The sequence below is a fragment of the Falco cherrug genome, chromosome Z (genome assembly GCF_023634085.1).
Source record: "Falco cherrug isolate bFalChe1 chromosome Z, bFalChe1.pri, whole genome shotgun sequence".
NCBI classification, from domain to species: domain Eukaryota; kingdom Metazoa; phylum Chordata; class Aves; order Falconiformes; family Falconidae; genus Falco; species Falco cherrug.
This window is the reverse complement of record NC_073720.1, coordinates 80,192,902-80,211,565: the sequence shown is the minus strand read 5'-3', so window position 1 is coordinate 80,211,565 and position 18,664 is coordinate 80,192,902. Positions and strand designations below refer to the sequence as shown.

The 18,664-nt window shown below is 36.5% G+C and overlaps 1 protein-coding gene across 1 annotated transcript in view; it reads left to right on the top strand.

Moving 5' to 3' along the window:
* Positions 1 to 18,664, top strand: part of ADGRV1 (adhesion G protein-coupled receptor V1) — a 291,122-nt gene that overhangs the window by 118,026 nt on the left and 154,432 nt on the right. Inside the window, exons 76-85 of the mRNA XM_055699397.1 lie at positions 1,217 to 2,064; positions 4,076 to 4,193; positions 5,067 to 5,238; positions 7,825 to 8,067; positions 10,482 to 10,889; positions 11,899 to 12,083; positions 13,302 to 13,551; positions 13,728 to 13,867; positions 15,565 to 15,725; positions 18,206 to 18,306. Coding sequence (XP_055555372.1) covers positions 1,217 to 2,064; positions 4,076 to 4,193; positions 5,067 to 5,238; positions 7,825 to 8,067; positions 10,482 to 10,889; positions 11,899 to 12,083; positions 13,302 to 13,551; positions 13,728 to 13,867; positions 15,565 to 15,725; positions 18,206 to 18,306 — 2,626 coding nt within the window. The remainder of the gene's footprint in view (positions 1 to 1,216; positions 2,065 to 4,075; positions 4,194 to 5,066; positions 5,239 to 7,824; positions 8,068 to 10,481; positions 10,890 to 11,898; positions 12,084 to 13,301; positions 13,552 to 13,727; positions 13,868 to 15,564; positions 15,726 to 18,205; positions 18,307 to 18,664) is intronic.

The following is an 18,664-nucleotide window of genomic DNA, read 5'->3' as shown; positions in this document are numbered from 1 at the left end:
TACCTAATTTATATAGAAAGCCCTTTTTATTCTTAAAAACAAAGCCATTACATTTAATGTAGTTTTCCGTCTCAGCCAAGTGGTTGTCTATTCTTCAAACTATTTTCTTTTCATTCTGTCTTACTCATTGATAGCTAGAAGTGGTATAAAAAGAATGAACGTAGAATAACACTGCGTCTGGAGAAAGGTATTGGCTTTACCGTATCACAATTACACTGGCAAATCTGAAGGAAGTAAGGAATGGACTGGATGGCTAAACTCCTGAGAGTCACCCCTTCTCCTAGGCTTGTCTGTCCTGTGGACTGGTGTCCTCAGAGCACCTATTTACCGTGTGAGTCAATTATCTTGACTATATGAGAATGACCTTTCTTAAAAAACTTACGACCACATCCCACAGGAGGTAAAGCTGACAGTTACTTTGAAGAGTTTTTGGCTCCCATACTAGTGGAAAGGGTCTGCTTTTTTAACCAAAATCACTGTAATCTTTCCACAGCTTGGTAGCCTCCAGCACTGAATAATGGGTCAGTTATAGATATAAGTGTAATGCCTAAGGTTTTGCAAAGGTTCTAAGTCTCTGTGCTTAATTTCTAATAAGAAGGGGATATATTTATTATGAAAAAAGCAGAGATTAAATTGATATTGATAATAGAGCTCAGATCTGGAAAAATTACTATGAGTAATGTTGCGAGGGAGTAGTTAGCATTTCAAGGCCCCACTGTAATTAAAATAACTTCCCTTCCTTCTTTAGCTTCCTTGCTAAAACTGTAGATCTGCTAGTACCTGTCTGCTCCACCGTTTTGCCTTGGTACAGGAAGTTTGTCCAATGGTTAAAACTGGTGTTACTCAGAGTGACTGTATCATAACATACCTCCCTGCGCTGTGTCCACAATAGAAGGACATCATACTTTCCTTTGCCTCTCCATTTTCTCAGGAAGACCTTATTTTATTTGTCCTTTACTCTGTATCCTGTGCTGACTCAGGATGGATGAAACCGGTGGAGGGCTGTTCAATCCAATCATTGCAAAAACATTTTTCTGGGAACCTCTTTAAATCTTGCTTGGTACAACTGCTACTTCTTCCCTCTACTGTTACACATTTTTTTAATCCGCTCTCTTACAACTGTCATTGATTGGTCACTGGAAATTGTGCTGCTTGGGTGTTTTACTTCTCATACTTTGTATTTCCTCTCTCAGTTTTGATATCTTTTCTGTTTCAGATCAGGATTTACAATAGCTGAAATTGAGCCAATGGGGATATTCCAGTTTGCTCTTAACTCCAGATCTGTTTCAGTTGAAGAAGACGTTCAGGCAGTCACACTACATGTTGAAAGATTGTTTGGTTTTCAAAGTAATCTCACTAAACTGACATATCAGACCATTCCAGGAAGTGCCAAACCACTGGAGGACTTTATACCCATTTACAATGGAGAGCTTATATTTTTATATTTTCAGACAAATGCTGTGATAGAAATATCAATAATTGATGACACTGTGTCTGAAATGGAGGAATTTTTTTTTGTAAATTTGACTGCTGTGGAAATTTTGGATGTTCAGCCTGTGAATCCTGACTGGAGTCCACGTTTCAATCCAGCTTTCAGTGTTGCAACAGTTAATATCCTGGCTAATGATATTTTTCATGGAATACTAAGTTTGGGGCCAGAGTTTATTTATGTTGAAGAAGATGCAAAAAGCAGTACCCCCAACACGGTGATACTTCATATCAAAAGGACCAAAGGTTTTACTGGTGATATTGAAGTAACTGTTAAAACCTTTGGGGGAGTAAGTGCACAGAGTGGTGTAGATTCATATCCTTTTGGAGATGTTTTTGGAAAATCAAACTTCACCTGGGCAATGGAAGGAGAAGATTTTGAGGAAAAGTCAGTCTCTCTGACTTTGCTGGATGGAGAAAGAGAAAGCAAAGTGTCCATAAAAATTTTTGATGATGATGAGCCTGAAGGACAGGAGTTGTTTTATGTTTTCCTGTCAGATCCTGAATGTGGAGCTCAGATTGTGGAAGGAAAGGATGAATATGGATTTGCTGCTTTTGCAACTGTGATTATTGCAGGTAATATTTTTTTTCCCCCAGAAAATTAATCAGTACATCTGAATTAAATAACAGTAGATAACTGTCTGTTATATCAACTTTCATGTAAAGACTGGAATTCTATTTGATAATAAGCAGGCTATTTTATTCCCAAATCTTGAGTGTTCCAGATCAGTGGAATCATCTAATGCACAATCCCACTGTGCATCCCTTAGCAGTGTAGCTCAAAATACATTTATAGATGTTGCTTATGTCTGTTCTTGTCCTGGTTTACTTCATGTAGGGAAAAGGCTAAGCTTGAGTATTTTTCTTGCAGATGTAGTAGCATTGCAGGTTTTTTTGGTTTTCTTTGCCATGATGTCACTTTCACATTTTATGGGGTTTGCACAAAGTATAAAACCCAGATTCTGTTTTCATTCTTTGATACTATGCAGTTCATGTCTGCAGTGTAGTCATCCTCTGCTTCTGGGGATGGAGGATAGGAACGGGCTTACACAGACATCATTTTTCTTTCAGTCACTACACGCTGCTGTGAGAGAGTGATCTCAGAGCTCATTTCCATTAGGATTTCGACACCTATCACACTTATGAATTGAATATAAAGCAAATTTAACCATAATGTAGATTAAATTTTAGAAACAAGGTGGGAATTGGAAAGTTTAGGCTAATCAAGAAAGCTCTATGTAAGGCCCAGCATTTACTGGAATTTTGATGTATTTATATAGTCTTAGGAAAACAAAGTAGATACTGAGAACGAGGATTAAACAGTGCTGTTGGATAACTGTATGCAGCAACCAAGACTATATGCAAGAGCAGAGCGTCGCGTTCCCTTCATGTGCACCATCTCTAGAATTCACCGCGCAAGTAACCAGTTGCCCATATGTGCAAGTTAACTGAAGAAGGATGTGCATAGGCACAGGCTGGAATTTCAACTTGCATTGAATCCCATGGAATTGTATTGACACACTCTAGAATTACACCCTGAGTGCAATGGGTACATAAAGTAAGATCAGGAGGTGACTTATGTTAAGGAGAAGGGTCAAAGCATGTATCTGCATTTAACTGTATAGATAGAAAGATACCACAGGTTAAATATTTGTGCATGCACATAATAAACATGCTGTTTCTGTTAATCTTCAGTGTATATATTGACATTTAATAAGTGTTGGGTCAGAAGTAGATTGCCTTTCCAATAGGAGAGTAAAGTCATCTCTACCTGTAAGGAGAAATCCTCTAGAAGCAAGATTTAATGGGACATTGTGAAGACGTTAAATTTCCCTTCATTAACCCTGTATTTTTTTCCTCCACTGCTGTTCTGTTGGTTATTTACATTCCCATGAGAACAATGCAGTATTTTGCAGCTCCCTAGTTCTGCACACGGAATTAAAGGTGCAGGAGAAAAGCTGATGTAACAGTTTGGGAAAATGAATGTGTTCAACAACATTATAGGTGGAATGAATAGGAAAGCTAAAGTCCTGTCCTTGGGAGCCCATCTTTATCCCATAACTTATTATGTCAATGCTGTCTATCTAGACCCATGCTGAGACCCATTTCTGTTTAGAAATAATATGTTTTAAGGGCTCTGGTAAGCGTAAAATAATATAGCTGAAGTGATATCTCCTATAAGGTATTGTGAGCAAGGCTTTTGACACTGTTTTGGACTAGTGTGACACCTAGCTTCTTGAAATCAAGGGACAGAACATTCAGTCAGTGCTGAAAGCTGCTGAAAATACAAGCTTATGTGCAGAGGTAGTGTCAGAACTCTCGTAAGGAATTTATTTTCAAAAATACTTATTCTACTGGTTAAAATAAAATCTAGAATTGCCAACATTTGAAGTTCTAGATAAGAGTGAAATGTAAATTAAGAACAGAAATACCAAAAGAAATTTTCTTGAGGCATCCCCAAGTAGTACTTTGCAACATGTTTTTGGTACCCAGTTTTTATTTTTTAGCAGTTATCCATATTAAAATTGTAATTTAGTCCTAGCTTAACCTTCTTGCTAATTACTTTCATGGACTGTTTCCTATATAGGAAGTGATCTCCAGAATGGCGTTTTGGGATTCATTCCAGAAGTACAAAGTGGTCTCGTACTTGATGAAGACTCAGAAAACAGAGAAGTGCTGCTGACTGTCGCAAGGCAACCAAACAGGTGCAGCAACAGCTAATCCAAGTGCTCTTCCCACATGCTGTTATGTGCTGTGTTGAATCACAGAAGCACTGTTAGTGGAAGGGATTATCACAGCATCTTATAATAAATCTTTGCCTTTCTGCTCCTTTAATAACTTCCCAGAATTTGGCAAATGGGCCTTGAAGTTGTGAATGTTATTAGGTCTGTCACTGTGCTGGTATAAAGCCGAAACAGCAAAAATCTAAGTATTTTCCAACTTACTCTGTCAGGCAGCAAGTGGGAAAGTTTTGCGTAAAGTATTTGCACTGCTAAAGGTGTAACTCAGATTCTCGTTCCCTGTATAATATAAGTAGGTATGAATGCTAAAATGGCGATGAAGTCCTTACCTAAGTGTCAGTACTATGTTTATGTCTTCACTCACAGATACTATGTTTTTTCCTGATTCACATACTTATATGTTGCGCATTTATGTGTACTTTAAACAAATATGCTCAAGTACTCTAAGCTTCTTAAACCTATAGGAAAGACTATTTCTGCCCGGCTTTCCAGGCAAATGGTTAATACAGTATTAAAGAAAGTACTTGGTCACATCCCTGTCTTCCAAGCACCAGTGTCTCTTATTCAGCTAATCTCATGTTTCCTGAAACAAAAGTTGAGAAGAATTTGGGTGCTAGTTAATTGCTTTATTTGCTCCCTGTGTTGCTTTTTGGTAATCTAAACAGATTTTGGAGGAAGGAATTTAAATAAAAAGAGATAATTTTCATCTTAAATGTTTTTTCCCTAGTGATAAATTCTGAATAGTAACATAAAATGTATGTTATGTCTGTGTCTTATGATTCCTAAAGCAACAGTGCTTTCCTTCAGTACATGTATACCCTTTTGATTTGCTTATAGGGCTTTTGAAGATGTGAAGATCTTTTGGCGTGTAACCTTTAATAAAACAGCTGTTGTCCTTCTGAAGGATGGCATGAACTTGGAGAATGAACTTGTGTCTGTGCTGGGAGCCACTACCTGCATGGCAGGTCAAACAATGTGCAATATTTCCATTGAAGTAAAACCTGATGATGTAAGTAACTATTGCTCATTTTTGTACAGTACTGTGACATTGAATTGCAATTTATCAAGGTGAAAAAAACCCTTTGATCTGGAGGAACTGATGTGCCGTTTGAAGATGGTAACTTGACATCTGCTCAGTTCCTCTGCAAACACGTTTATTTACATGCTTGTGCTACCTCCCTCGTGACTGGTAAAAATTTGGGAAAGAGTATTTAGTTTGAAGAGAAAACTGCAGATTGCAGATTTTTATGGAATGATAAGAAAAAAAATGGAGTTCTTTCAGTGAGATGCATGTTCATATATGGGACTCTTGCCCTTCACACAGTAAATTTTTCATCTATCAAAGCAGTTCTTAGTATGGTTTATGGAAAGCATATCCTGTAAGTAACGTAAAAAATAAAAAACATCTCACTGAACAAAAAAAACTTTTATGGGAATTTGTGCTTAATATGCATGCCTAAATCCAGCACGCTGATCTGTGAAAACTCTCCTCAGTCATAAAGCTGCATGAGAATCTCTGAGTGTCTAAACATCTGTTGCTGTGCACATCAGCTTGTGAGTAGCAAAGCTCAGTTTAGCAGCCATCATCCACTAAAGCCATTTGGCATTCGTCGGTTGGGTATGCCGAAGCCTAAGAGCCTCGAGAGTCCCAGCTGGCGCTCAAAAATGCAGACAGCATTAAATTAATACAAAGCACGGCGTTCAGTTATTTTATTGGAAAGAGAAGGAAAAAAAAAAAAAAGAAAAGATTAATGCTTGCCATTCTTTCAGAGTGAAGAGTTTGAAACTTCCCAAGAAACCCTAACAGCCAGGCAACTGGCAAAGCTGAGGTCTGGGGAATGGAAAACAGACAAAATGAGGAGGCTTCTACAGTTTTTCTGACTACATTCTAGAAAATAATGCAAGAAGTAGTATGTGGGAAATTGTAATATCCTATTAGAGAATAGGGTGCAATTTCCTAGTTAAGAGAGCCACTTCCCTTCTTCATCTTCAAATGTTATTTTTAAATTACAGAGCCAATGAATAAAATATGTGCCTGAGTGGGGCACAGGCTGCCTCACTGAGTAAACTGGGATTTTAAATCTGTTTAGTCTGAAGTAGTGTTATCATTTAGTGGCAGCAGTGCAGCAGCTGCAGAGACATGCAGTTGTGCCACATGAAGCACAAGCGTGTGCCACTCTAACAGGTGCTAATGGAAGGCTAAAGTTCCCTATGGCATTCCAGTAATTTCTGCCTGTCAGCAATTAGTCAAGATCAGGCCCCTTAAAGAATTACTTAACAACAAATCAATTAAAAATATGTGCTATTTAAACCCCTAAATATGTCCTAATTCTTCTTCCAGTTCTTTCTCCATAAGATAACTTATAAATTAGTACCAAACACATTATGAAATTATGGAGTAATAAATATTTGATAAATATTTCATATTTTTTATGGCATATGTATGACTTATTCTAGCTTTTGAAAGTTTTTACTTAGTTAGCTGTACTGACTTTGTTAGTAAAGAGCTGAATCCTGCTTTCCTGGAATTAAAGTAGGGTTTCCTAAAACCAGAGCTGAAACAAAAAAGTATGTTTACTAAAAAAAAAAAAATTGCCTTCAATGCTCATTTTTTGGTAATGCTATTGTCTTGTAAAGAACTACTTTTTCTTGCAAGTTTGCTGCTTCATGAGTGCATGTAATAGGTACAAATAACGTATTTCCAATGATTTCTAGAATCTTAGTAAACCAATGTCTATTTCTAAACCTGTTATGTTTGTATGGTAGGTACATGATGAAAAATGTGGTAGAATGTCATATTGTAATTTAATATTGCTGTCTTACTTTCAGTAAACAGGCATTAGGACTGTAGAATTGACTAGGCTAATTCTCTGACATATGAACACTAATATGCAATAGCCTGTATTTCCAGACTGACAGATTTCTGTACATTTAAACCTCACAAATGTCTATCAGATAGTATCTCTAAACTTTGGGATTTTTGATAAATTCAGTTGGGCATTCAAATCTACTGAGATTTGCTTGTAAAAGCATGCATGAACACATTAATGTTTAAACACTAAGACTGTATGTAAAATGTTTTTCAGAGCTTTACCTGAGTTCAGTACTCAAGTACAGTCAAGTTAATTAATTGCAGTTTCAAAACAATTAGACTTCTGTGCAGTTTTTCCACAGGTGAGTAGGTGTGTACGTGCCTTTTCATAAGGCAAAAAGAAAATGAAAGAGCAAATTCTTCACAAGATGTACATCTTATGTAAATCCATAACCTGGAATATGGAGCTCTTGGAGAGTTTACTGTCATGTATGGTGGCAAATTTACAGCCACAATATATGTAGTATATAAATAGCCACTTTATTGCAACAAATTCCATGTGAAAATCTGAGATTGCATTATTGTACATGACAGAGTAGTGCCTATTGCAGTAGTTTTTTTTAGGATATACTTCATTGTACTTACTGCACGTTTCAGGAAGCTTGCCTGTGGTAAGTGTTAGTACGAGTAATCCATTGTGCATACAAAATATAATATAATTTTTTTCAAGCTGAAAGTAAATAGTAGGTCCTATAATAATATGGAAAAATCCCTCATTTGCAGGTACCTGAACTTGAAATGTATTTTTTTGTTGAGCTGTACGCTGTAAGCACAGGAGCTGCATTGAACAGCAGTGCCAGATTTGCTGTTATAACAGTCCTTGAAAGTGATTCTCCTCATGGTTTACTATATTTTGCTGTGGGATCTCGTTTTGCTGTGGCTCATAAAAAGACAACTTTAATCAGCCTACAGGTGCTTAGAGATCCTAGTACATCAGTAACCACAATGGTTAGCTACAGCATGCAGGTAAGACTTTTATTGTTACTTTTATTATTTAAATTATTTTTATTATTATTTTTATCATTAAATCAGTGTTCATTCTCTGAAATGAATGTGACTGTGATTAGTAGTTTTTCAGGAAATGGTCAAACATTTGCTGGACTGTATGGGCTGCTTCTTTGGTTTCCCATTAGTAAGAAGACCTTGTTCTTATTGCATTGCCAAGAGTGGTTTTGTTCATTAGTACCTTCCAGTAGCTTCAAAGCTGTGGTCAGTGAAGGTATTAAATACATTTTTTTCTTTGTTCTGAGGTTCTTACGAGACTCCAATTTTTGAAGCTTCTTGAAATTAATTTTTAATCATGATAGTTGCAACTACAAGATTCAGATACCGACACACTTGCTGTGTTAAGTCACACATATATTAATACACAAAGCACTCTTAGGAAAAGAGAGAACTTTGATCAAATTGTATTCCATGTTCTTGAAGTACTAAACCTGAAAATTGTTCTTCCAATTGAAAATCTCATGTGCTAAGGTATTTTTTATCATCCCCATTCATTTTTGTTATGTTTACAGCTGTAACACCAGACTCTTCTAGCTGTTGACCCTTTTATCTCTAAATGACTACCTCATTATTATTGACAGACGATGAAGAGTCTCCTTTAGCAGAAGTAGCACAGCTGCAAACTCCTTCCACTTCCTTATAGTTGTGAATCCAACATCAGGGCAGGGCACAGGCTGCAGAAGGGATTCCTCCAAGCTTGCTGTCACATTGGAACAGTGTTTAGCCTGATGTGCTTTGAATATGTGGTGTTTTATTCCTAAAAGGTGCTATTCTGGGGGAGAGTTATTATAACAAAGCATTGTGTGACCAGTGTACTCACCTTTTATAATAAAAGGCTTTGCATTCTGTTGTTATATTGCATGCATATCTACTTTAACTGCATATATTTGCATGGTGTTTCCATGCATTTATTATACAGTAGCTGGCCAATGTTTTAGTTAAATTGTGTGGTAACAAATTTTCACATTCTTTCCAGCCACAAGTTCATGATTATTTAGCTGAATTGCTGCTGTCCAGTGTATATTTAAGCTAAAATGTAGGGGGCAGTTCCTTACCTGTTTGTATTTTTTATATAACAGCCCTTCTTTGGATATTTTAGGGTTTGAGGGTGCATGGCCAAATACCAAGGTATTGGTACGACTGGTCCCTGTGAAATAAGAGGTCACGGCAGACAGGAAGCATGAGATGCTAACTGGAAACAGATGTTTATCTCATTCCTACAAAGGTTTCTTAAACATTGTTCTTGTCACTAGTGTTTTTGTTGCCACTTATTTCCCTGCTTCCTAATTCTTAATTGGAAGGGATAAACAAAAGGAAACTTCTCACTGGAATTTGCCCAGATGATGTGATCATGTTCTAGAGCAGTTTTAAACAGATGCACACTGCATTGATTTACCAGGTTCTCCTGTGAACTAAAAATGTCTGATTTATTCCATACGTAAACTCTACTAATTAAAAGTAAATACTTTCAAAAGGGGGTCTAGTATTTCACAAATAAAAATCCTTGTTTTTTTCATAGGAGACCTTTACTTAAGAGCCAGTATAAAATCTGTACTTGGTAAATGAATAGGTAGTATTGAAAAAAAAATACATTTGAATAATAGCCCAAAATGTTAGTGTCCACTTAAGGAAAGTTTATTATATTGCCAGACATAATATCAAGGTTATGGCAACTGACAAAAAGAGCAAGAATGTGAAGAATGAAACAGTATCTGCAAACCTCTTAGAAGGTAATAATAGTGCTACTCCAGAGGCAAAGGAGGCCATATAGCATTCCTAGATAAATTGATCTGTCTGCCTTGCATGTGTATTCTGTAGTGTTTGCTTTGCCTTTGGACCTAAACGGATTGTTCTTCTTTTAAGTATTTATTCTGGGACTGAATGTATCATGAATTGATATTAGTTTGGGCACAGATTTTTGCAAAACCTTTGGTTTGCTTTTTTTTTGGTATTTATATATCTGTAACACCTGTCTGTACCCTGAGCTGAGAGGGACTTCACGCTACAGTTATAAACTTACATCACCCGCTCTGGAATTCACCTTGTGGATGTGCTAACATTTCTGTAATATCTGTTGACCCAGAAAAGCTGTGTGATTTTTGTTCTGGAAAAGAAAGAGAGGGATCCTGCCTACTTTTGAAGAAATTTATACTTCTTCTCCTAAGCTGTCACTGACTAAAGGTGACAGATTGCTGTTTCAGGAGGATATTTCAGTCAATGTAATTAGTATATCATCCTTAACCTTAACTGCATTTTGAAAGAGGACTTCTTTTTTACCCATTTAAATTTTACCCATTTAAAGTATGTGTATTAGCTAATTTTGAACAGTTGTGTCTATCATAATGTTACTTAAAACTCTTCTGATTTCTTTTAAGGAGCTACAAAAACCTGAACCTATTGGTCGGACCTTCATATCTCCAGCTGTGGCAGGACAAGATTTTGCCAGATCTGAAGGTTTATTGATTTTTGAACCTGGACAGAGAAATAAATTTCTGGATGTGACCCTGACTCCAAAGACAGGATCTTTAAACCCATTTCCTAAACGTTTCCAGGTTGTACTTTCTAATCCCACAGGCGGTGCCAGAGTAGATGACATGTATGGTATTGCTAATGTCACCATTGTCTCAGATTTGGACTCCTTGCCAGTTTGGGGGCTGATTGATCAACTGCATCAGCCTCTTGATGACACCATTTTACACAGAGTCCTCCAGAATCTGAATGTCAAAGTGGCTACAGAAACTACAGAAGAGCAGCTTACTGCTGTGATGCATATAATAGATAAGGTAAAACTTTTCTGCTCTTTCTTGAATGAAGTGATGAGTATAATCACACGCAGACCTGTGATAAGATCAAGGTTAGCATCCATGGCAGTGACTCGGGCACAGACTACATAAAAACAGAAACTGTGAAGTCCCACAATCAAGGAATGAGATTGTCTGCCACTAGTTAGGATGGTGCCAGGAAATAAAAAATCAAATAGGTTGAAAAGAGCAGTATTAATTTTGCATATGTACCTATAGCTCAAGATTTTCTGCTGAGCAAAATTTTCTCTTTGATGCCATACTTTCATTGAGCTTATTATGGTTTCTTTTCTTAGGCCTTATCTTTGTTGGGTTTAGGCCTGGCACAAGACAGTGAGCCCCAAGTTTTGCTCATATCTTCACAGCTGACTGCAGTCAACACACAAGCAAATCCTGCCAGGGCCAGCTGGAGCCTGCCATGCTCTTAACCAGGCATGCAGCTGCTCTTTTTTCCTGCAGTATCTTTGGGAACTGGGTTGGCAGGGTAGCTGAGCGCTTCAGCATGGCACCGAGTTCTGTGAAAACTCTGGGACTCTTTTTATGGCTTTCTGCATCTTATGGATTTGTGGAATAATGCACAAGAAAATGTTTAAATATCTAGTTTACAGATAGTTTATCTTTGTATAGATTTAAAGCAGTATAATAATATTCATGAACAATAGTTCATTTGTGATTGTTGACATTTGGACACAGAAAACAGACAAAATAATGTCAGATATTCTGAGGACTTTGTGAGGATTTGTGAAAGAATAAAGAATGCCACACAATTTCTTTAGAAACCAAATCCCTATTAGTAAGCATATCTTTATGTAGCTTTGACATAGACTGCATCTCAAACCTTGGCAGCTATGATCAGAAGGTGGAAAAAGTATTTTGAACTTTCAGAATGAACACTGGTAAAAATGGAAGTCTTACTCAACTGTTCAACATGAGGGTATGTTATAAGCAGACTTCTGTACATATAATGTTTGATTTCTTCTCCTCTCATTAGGTTACAGATGTAGGTGAAAAACAGTTACTCACTGATAAAAGTAGAAGTCTTTTCTATGAGATACTCTGTGCTCTGGCTAGCCCAAAACGTGAGGACACACGAGGATATAGCCTGCTGGCTGAGGTGACTGAGAAGTTTGCTTTTTCTCTGTTGACTGGGATAACGTGTGGAACAACAGGAGAAAGGTTAGTAAACTTGAATTCATAATATGTTTTGGAAGTACGTGACAACTTAATAATATAGTAAAAATTTAAGTGACGTTTTTGCAAAAGGGACTAGTCTATCATCTAATATGTTACCTATAAGAAAATGTGTTGCACTCTGTCAAAGTCTTACAAAGCACTATATTGACGCTATAAATGCTGGTGTCACAAGTAACTGGTACATGGATATGGGGCAGCTGTGGTAGTAGTAGTCAGGAGATCTGGGGTGTATTAATTCAACTTAGAGGTCAAATACTGCCTAAAAAGGTATTCATTAATCTTACTAAGAAAATAATATCTAATTGTATGATGGAGAGCTATGTTTTGAGACGTAGGTGAGAGTAGGTAACTCAAAATTTCTACTGGCATTTTGTAATTTCTATGTGCTTGGGTTTGCTCACTTGAACATTATTTAAAATTTTTAAGAAGCTACTTGTAGCTTTTACATGTAGTTTCAAATTGCTGGTTTTGTCTGCAAGTGCATTTATACCCTGTGGTCAGGTGGATGGGCAGGGGAAATAGGTGACTGCACAAATAGATGACACTTTAATGAGACAGATGGTTTCAAACAATGGGTTTCTCCCACTGTGAATCTGTTAAACCACTGGTAGTTGAATTTAGGAAAAGAACACACCTTTTTTCCCCTCAGAAAAACAGCATAGTTTAAAATTCTCTCTCAGCTTCTATTGGGATGTAACTTTTCTTGCCATTTCCTATTTTGTAGGGGGTATGAGGCCCATCTCAGGCAAAAGACAGTAAATGGTGTAAATGTTGACACTATCCTGAACAGTATCCAGAACCTGAAAGTTCAAATGCTTTATTCGAAGGCATTGTCTGTTGGGAAAAAGAAGTAAAGCAATATTGTCCATTTGAATGCCTCCCCTTGTAGACTCATCTCTACATCCACTTATAAAGTTGGGTATTGTGATAACCTAGTTTGCCATGGAGGGGTTTTGGTTGGAAATCATAGTGAGCAAAACCCAGGGGGAAAGTGAAGAAGCTGAAATACATAATAACTCGGCCCCTCTTTTTTTTTTTTTTTTTCCACAGAATTTGCAATTGTCTGTCAATTAAATGCCATAAAGCCTAAAAATGATGGAGCAATAAAGTATTAATTACAAATACATTTTAGAGTCATTCTGTGAAGAATAGTGAAGCTCAGTGCCACTTACCAGCCCTCTTGCTTTTCCATTTCAACAGAGGTAAAAACATCCTTGATAGCTGCCCGTACATTGCAATAATGGCTCACAACTGGTTTCCTCAGCAAATCAATGGACACAGATTTGATGGAAAAGATGGGGATTCTATTCAAGTGCCTGAACATTTACTAGAGGTCTCTGTCATATTATCGCCGCCTCAAAAAGAGAAGTGTGAATATGTACAGTTCACAGAATACAGCAGTCAGCAGTGGTTCCTTACTGGAGATAAAGAACTTGCCCTGAAGAACAAGGTTTGAAGATAATGCAGTTCATTTTTTCAAGAGATTAGTTTAATTTAGATATTGGTCAAAATGTCTTGAATGTATTTAAAAGAATGCAAACATTTTTGTGTGTTTCTCTGATAAAAATGAGCACTGACTTGAATTTTAATATTAAATTTGTATGTATGTTGTATGTGTTGTTTCAGGTTTTTTCTATGAGTTTGAAGGGTCGAAGTTCACAGCCTTTGAAAGATAACAATGAAGTAATTTATCGGATTTCTGCTACAGGAAGTCGGATTGTTCCACAAAAGTCTTTATGTCTCCTCTGGAATCAAGCTGCTGAAAGGTTATTTTATTAATCTGTTTAGTTTTCTGGTTTCTACCGTGAACCTGTGTAATCACCTAAGATGTGATAACTCCAATTAGATCATTTGCTAGTTTAAAACTGATCCATTTGCTATCTGTCTTTTTTTCTTAATTCTTCCGGCCTTTGTATCAGCACATAAAACTTTATAATAAAATGCATAATTATTCCAACTCAGACATTTCTCAGACTTGTACTCCTGACTTTTTGCACCAAAATACCATTTAGATTATGTAATGATGTGTTAGGCAGTGCTGACAGGCCATAAATCCCAGAACTGTATCACTTCATTGATATTAATGAGTTTTTACTCTACAGTTGTTAACAGACAACACTTCGAGTCCATTCTTACAGAAGTAAAGAATTAAACCTGCATCTGTGGTATTGCTTCAAGTCACTGGCTCAGAATGTTTCTAATCTGCTAATATCCACCCTTTTCTTTGTGTCTGTGAAAGATACTGTGTAAGTGAACCAAAAAAAAACCTGTTAAAGGGCAGGCTAGGGCCTTACCTAGACCAGTATCCTGTCTCCAGTAGTGGCTAAAAATAAACGCCCAGGGAAGAGTAAGATCAGGATGAGTGTAAATAGCAGTTATCCTGATTCTATACTCTCCAGTGTCTTTATGAGCTGAATGTGATTTTGCCTATTTCCTGCCCCAAATGATCTGTCTACCGCAAACTTACCTAATCTTTCCTTGCACTGTCCAGAATTTCAGCACATCTTTTAACAGTCATCTCTATAGGACTATGACTTTTTGACAGAAAAGCCATCTCCTGTTGGTTTTTGTTTTGTTGGGTTTTGGGGTTTTTTTGTTTGTTTGTTTAATATTGCTGCTACTTGCTTAAGTTGATGCCTTCTGGTTTTTAGAAGAAATGGTGAACTGCTGATCGTTTTCCATTCCTGTGGCTATTCATACCATTGGAAACTGTGGAATAAAATTTTCTGTGTGTGCTCTCCAATGCCCCATTATTTGATTAGCCTATGTCTTTTCTGTTCACGCAGTACAAATGAATTTGGAGAGAATTATGTTCTGTATTCTGCTGAGATCTAGTTGGGTTAGATTTCACTAGCCTGACTGGGTTATAACAGTCTGCCATTGACATAAACTGTTTCTCTTCAGAAAGGAGGTGCATCAGAATTTACCTCTACACTCTCCTTTTATCTATCTGTGTCACAGAGCAGATGTGATTGCCACTAGAAGTGGCTTAGGATGTCACCTATAGAATCCTTTTTCCAAATCAGTTTAGCAGTACTGAATGAGAACAAAACATAAATATTAGTTTCAAAATAATACATAGCAGTATAAAGTGAAGCATTCTCCATAATGGGGTAAGGTATTGGGCAAGTTAAGTAACAAACTATTTGAAAAGTCAGATGGACCCGTAAATTTTGCAGAAGCTTTAAAAAAATGGTCACAAATATTCTCTAGTGGAAAAAAAAAAATGTTCATCCTATATTTACAATTGGTTTTAATCAAGATAGTAAAACCCCAGCTATAAAAATATTTTAATGTCATGTAAATGTGCTAATCTGAGAACTGCACCTGAAAGATTACACAAACCACCTATGCAATAGTTCAGAAAACTTGAGATTTCAGGATACAACAACAATTTTCAAGCCTGCTTATCATGTAAATTGCACAAGTCCATTTCCAAATGTGTGCATTGTTTGTTTTGCAGCTGGCTGACTGATAGCGGGTTCTGCAAAGTTGTTGATGACACATCAGACTACGTGGAATGCTCTTGTTCTCATATGTCCATTTATGCCGTTTATGCCCAAACAGATAACTTGTCTTCATACAATGAAGCTTTTTTCTCTTCTGGATTTATCTGCATTTCAGGTCAGTTGATTTAAGATAGTTTTCTCATTAATAACACCTGATGACTAGTTAGACTGATTGATTTTTAGTGATTTTAGTAACCAATGACAATCTTTTTATTTGGAGGGGTACTGGAGGGATGTTAACTAACTTCATTGTATTGAACTTACCATCTAGGCTGGTATTTGCACACTGCCAAATTTTGCCACTGAAAAAAAAAAGTCTAGCAAATAAGTACGTTTCCTTGTGATGTTTTATTGAACCATACAAAATAGAAATATGTCATTCATTTGTGGGAAGAAACATAAAAATGCTAAATTCACCCGTGTCTTTAGGAGCAGTACAGTTGTCCTCTTTGTCAAATCTTTCAGACACTTTGCTACTAGCTTGAAAATTGTTTGTCGATTTTAGTTGTCAGTTTACACTCAGAAGTGGTAACTTGAGGGAGATTCAGGCGTGTAGAGCTCCTTTACACTCTGCAGCCTAACTGTTCCCTAACATCTGGGGAGAAACCCAGGAGTTTAACCTATGAGCATCATGACTCCCTTCCTTGACAGCTACGCTAGCATTTGCAAGAGTCCCAAAACATCAGACAGGAAGTAGGAGATCTAAGTTTTAAACTCCTTTTGGCTTCTAAAGGAGGGAAATTACACCTTTCACAGTGCAGCCTGTTCACTATTATGTTGCAAGCAATCCCAGATGAAAGGCAATTTCTTGTGTTAGGCACTGTGCCAGCAGGGACCCAAGAGTAATGGGGTCACTAAGAAAACTTAGCTAAAGAGATTCTTAGTCTAAGCTTAAGGCATTTAAATGGGGTTCTGGGTCTGCTCCTTGTGAGATTTATGACTTCTGTACTAGGTCATCTCTGTATGAGTAATAAAACCAGTGGCAAGCAGCTAAATCTCCTATTTATCTCCTCCCAGCAAACTGCCCTAACCGGCTAAAGCTGGGCTCCTTAATTGTTTGAAAACCTCAGCCATAAAAAAAAATTTAAAAAAAGAGAAGAAACCCCCCTGGTTTTCACCTACATCATACAAATTGAATGTTTCATTTAAAAATGACAGATTTTTTAGCAGATAAGCAGATTTCAAAATACAATTAAGCTTATAACTTAGATTGTGTTAGTGAAAGTAAAAGAAAAAAGACAAATTCTAATAAACAAATATAATTGCTGTTTACAGGGCAAAAAGAGTAAATCAATATGCCATAGAATGCAAAATGCTATAGAAAATTAAGAAAAAAACAATTAAAAGTAAACCAATATGCTGTAGAAACTGAAGCGAAGTATGTTGCTGAGCTGGAAGCAATAAAGACCTACAGATCTTTCTTCTGCATTACCCATTTACTGTAGTCATGTACCATAAGAATGTATGTTAAAAATTAGAACAGTTTAGCCTGGTTTAGGGTTTGCCTTGAATATAACTGCAATGCCTTTCAGCTTCTTTGGTTGGTGGAAGGTGTTCCCTTATGTGATTATGTTTAAATCTAGTAATTAAAAATTTGTTTTAAATTTAAGAGCTATAAGAATATTATTTATTCTCTAGTGTCTCCACCTAGGTGTGAAGAATAAAAAAAAATAATTATAAAAAAGTAGCACAGGAGAGTGAAATAATATTATTTCCAGTTTTCTTATGTAGATAGTTGTATAAATAACACTACCCAATTTTAAAAGGTTTAGAAATAATTCTTTCTGCAATTATTTATTTCATTCGTATGTTACAAATACTTGTAGTTGAGCAACCAGTCTGTCTCAAGAGAGAATAAAAGATCTGCCTTAAGTATCCAGATTCCTACCCTTCAAGGGGTGTGGAAGGGCACAATGAACTCTACTTGAGCTTTAGCAGTGTTTTCCTTAGTGGCTGAGCTTTCCCAGGGTCCTTCTTCCAAGAGCTATTTACTGGTAGGTAATGGGCTCTTGCAATTTCTGTTCTGTTCATGTTCACAATAAATTAGCGAAAGGAAAAGTGTTATTCTTTCTGAGTACTGCTATAATAGATTTCTATGCTGAACTCAGATGAAATGGGAGACTGGCGTGTAGAAGGTTATAGCTATCTACTAAAGCTATCTACTAAATCTACTACCCAGCTGGAGGCAATTTTTTATTTCTTTCTAAAAGCATTTTTTGATGTAATAATATGAACACTGAAAAGTTACCCTTCCTTTATATTTAACTATTATGACAATCATTTATGTCATGCTGAAATAACAGCAAAAAAACCAAACCCTTTGCAAAAACTACTTGTTTGCACTGTGAAATTATTTTAGCTCCCAGCCTATGAAAAAGTTAAATAAATGTTAGTACTTCAGTAATATATTCCTGAGTGATCCCAGCATGAACCCAAGTGAACATATTCTCTCTGTAAGGTTTGAGGGTTTTTTGTTTTTTAATGATCTGCACCTTCAAGACATCCAGCATTATTTTTATTTAGGAGCATAGCTTACTAGCCTAAGCTTTAAATTTCCTCCCCTCCCCTTTTTTGTTTTGTTTTGTTTCTGTGTAGGTTTCACTTTGGCTATTATCTCCCACCTTTTCTGCACCAGGTGTGCAATGTTTGCAGCTAAACTTCTCACTCACATGATGGTTGCTTGTTTGGGTACTCAGGTAAGAAAAAAGGCTGAAGTCTTTAAATGCAAATTAAGTACATCTTTCTTTTTCCTCACATCCATGGCCATATCTGAACAGACCTGCTTTTCTTTTCCACAGTGTAAACATTTTTGGAAAACGATTTTAACATACTATACTTACAATTAATCCAATAATCATATCCTTTGTTGGTAATTAAAATTAAATTATACATTTTCTGAAAATATTTAGAGAAAGCTTATGGATGATATAGCCACATGAGATGATAGTCCTGTATGCTGAATAACAAATGTTTTGATTATAAAGTATATAATTGAGATAAAAGACTTCCATCATTAACATTGTTATTAACTGATGTCAGTAATCACAAATTCTG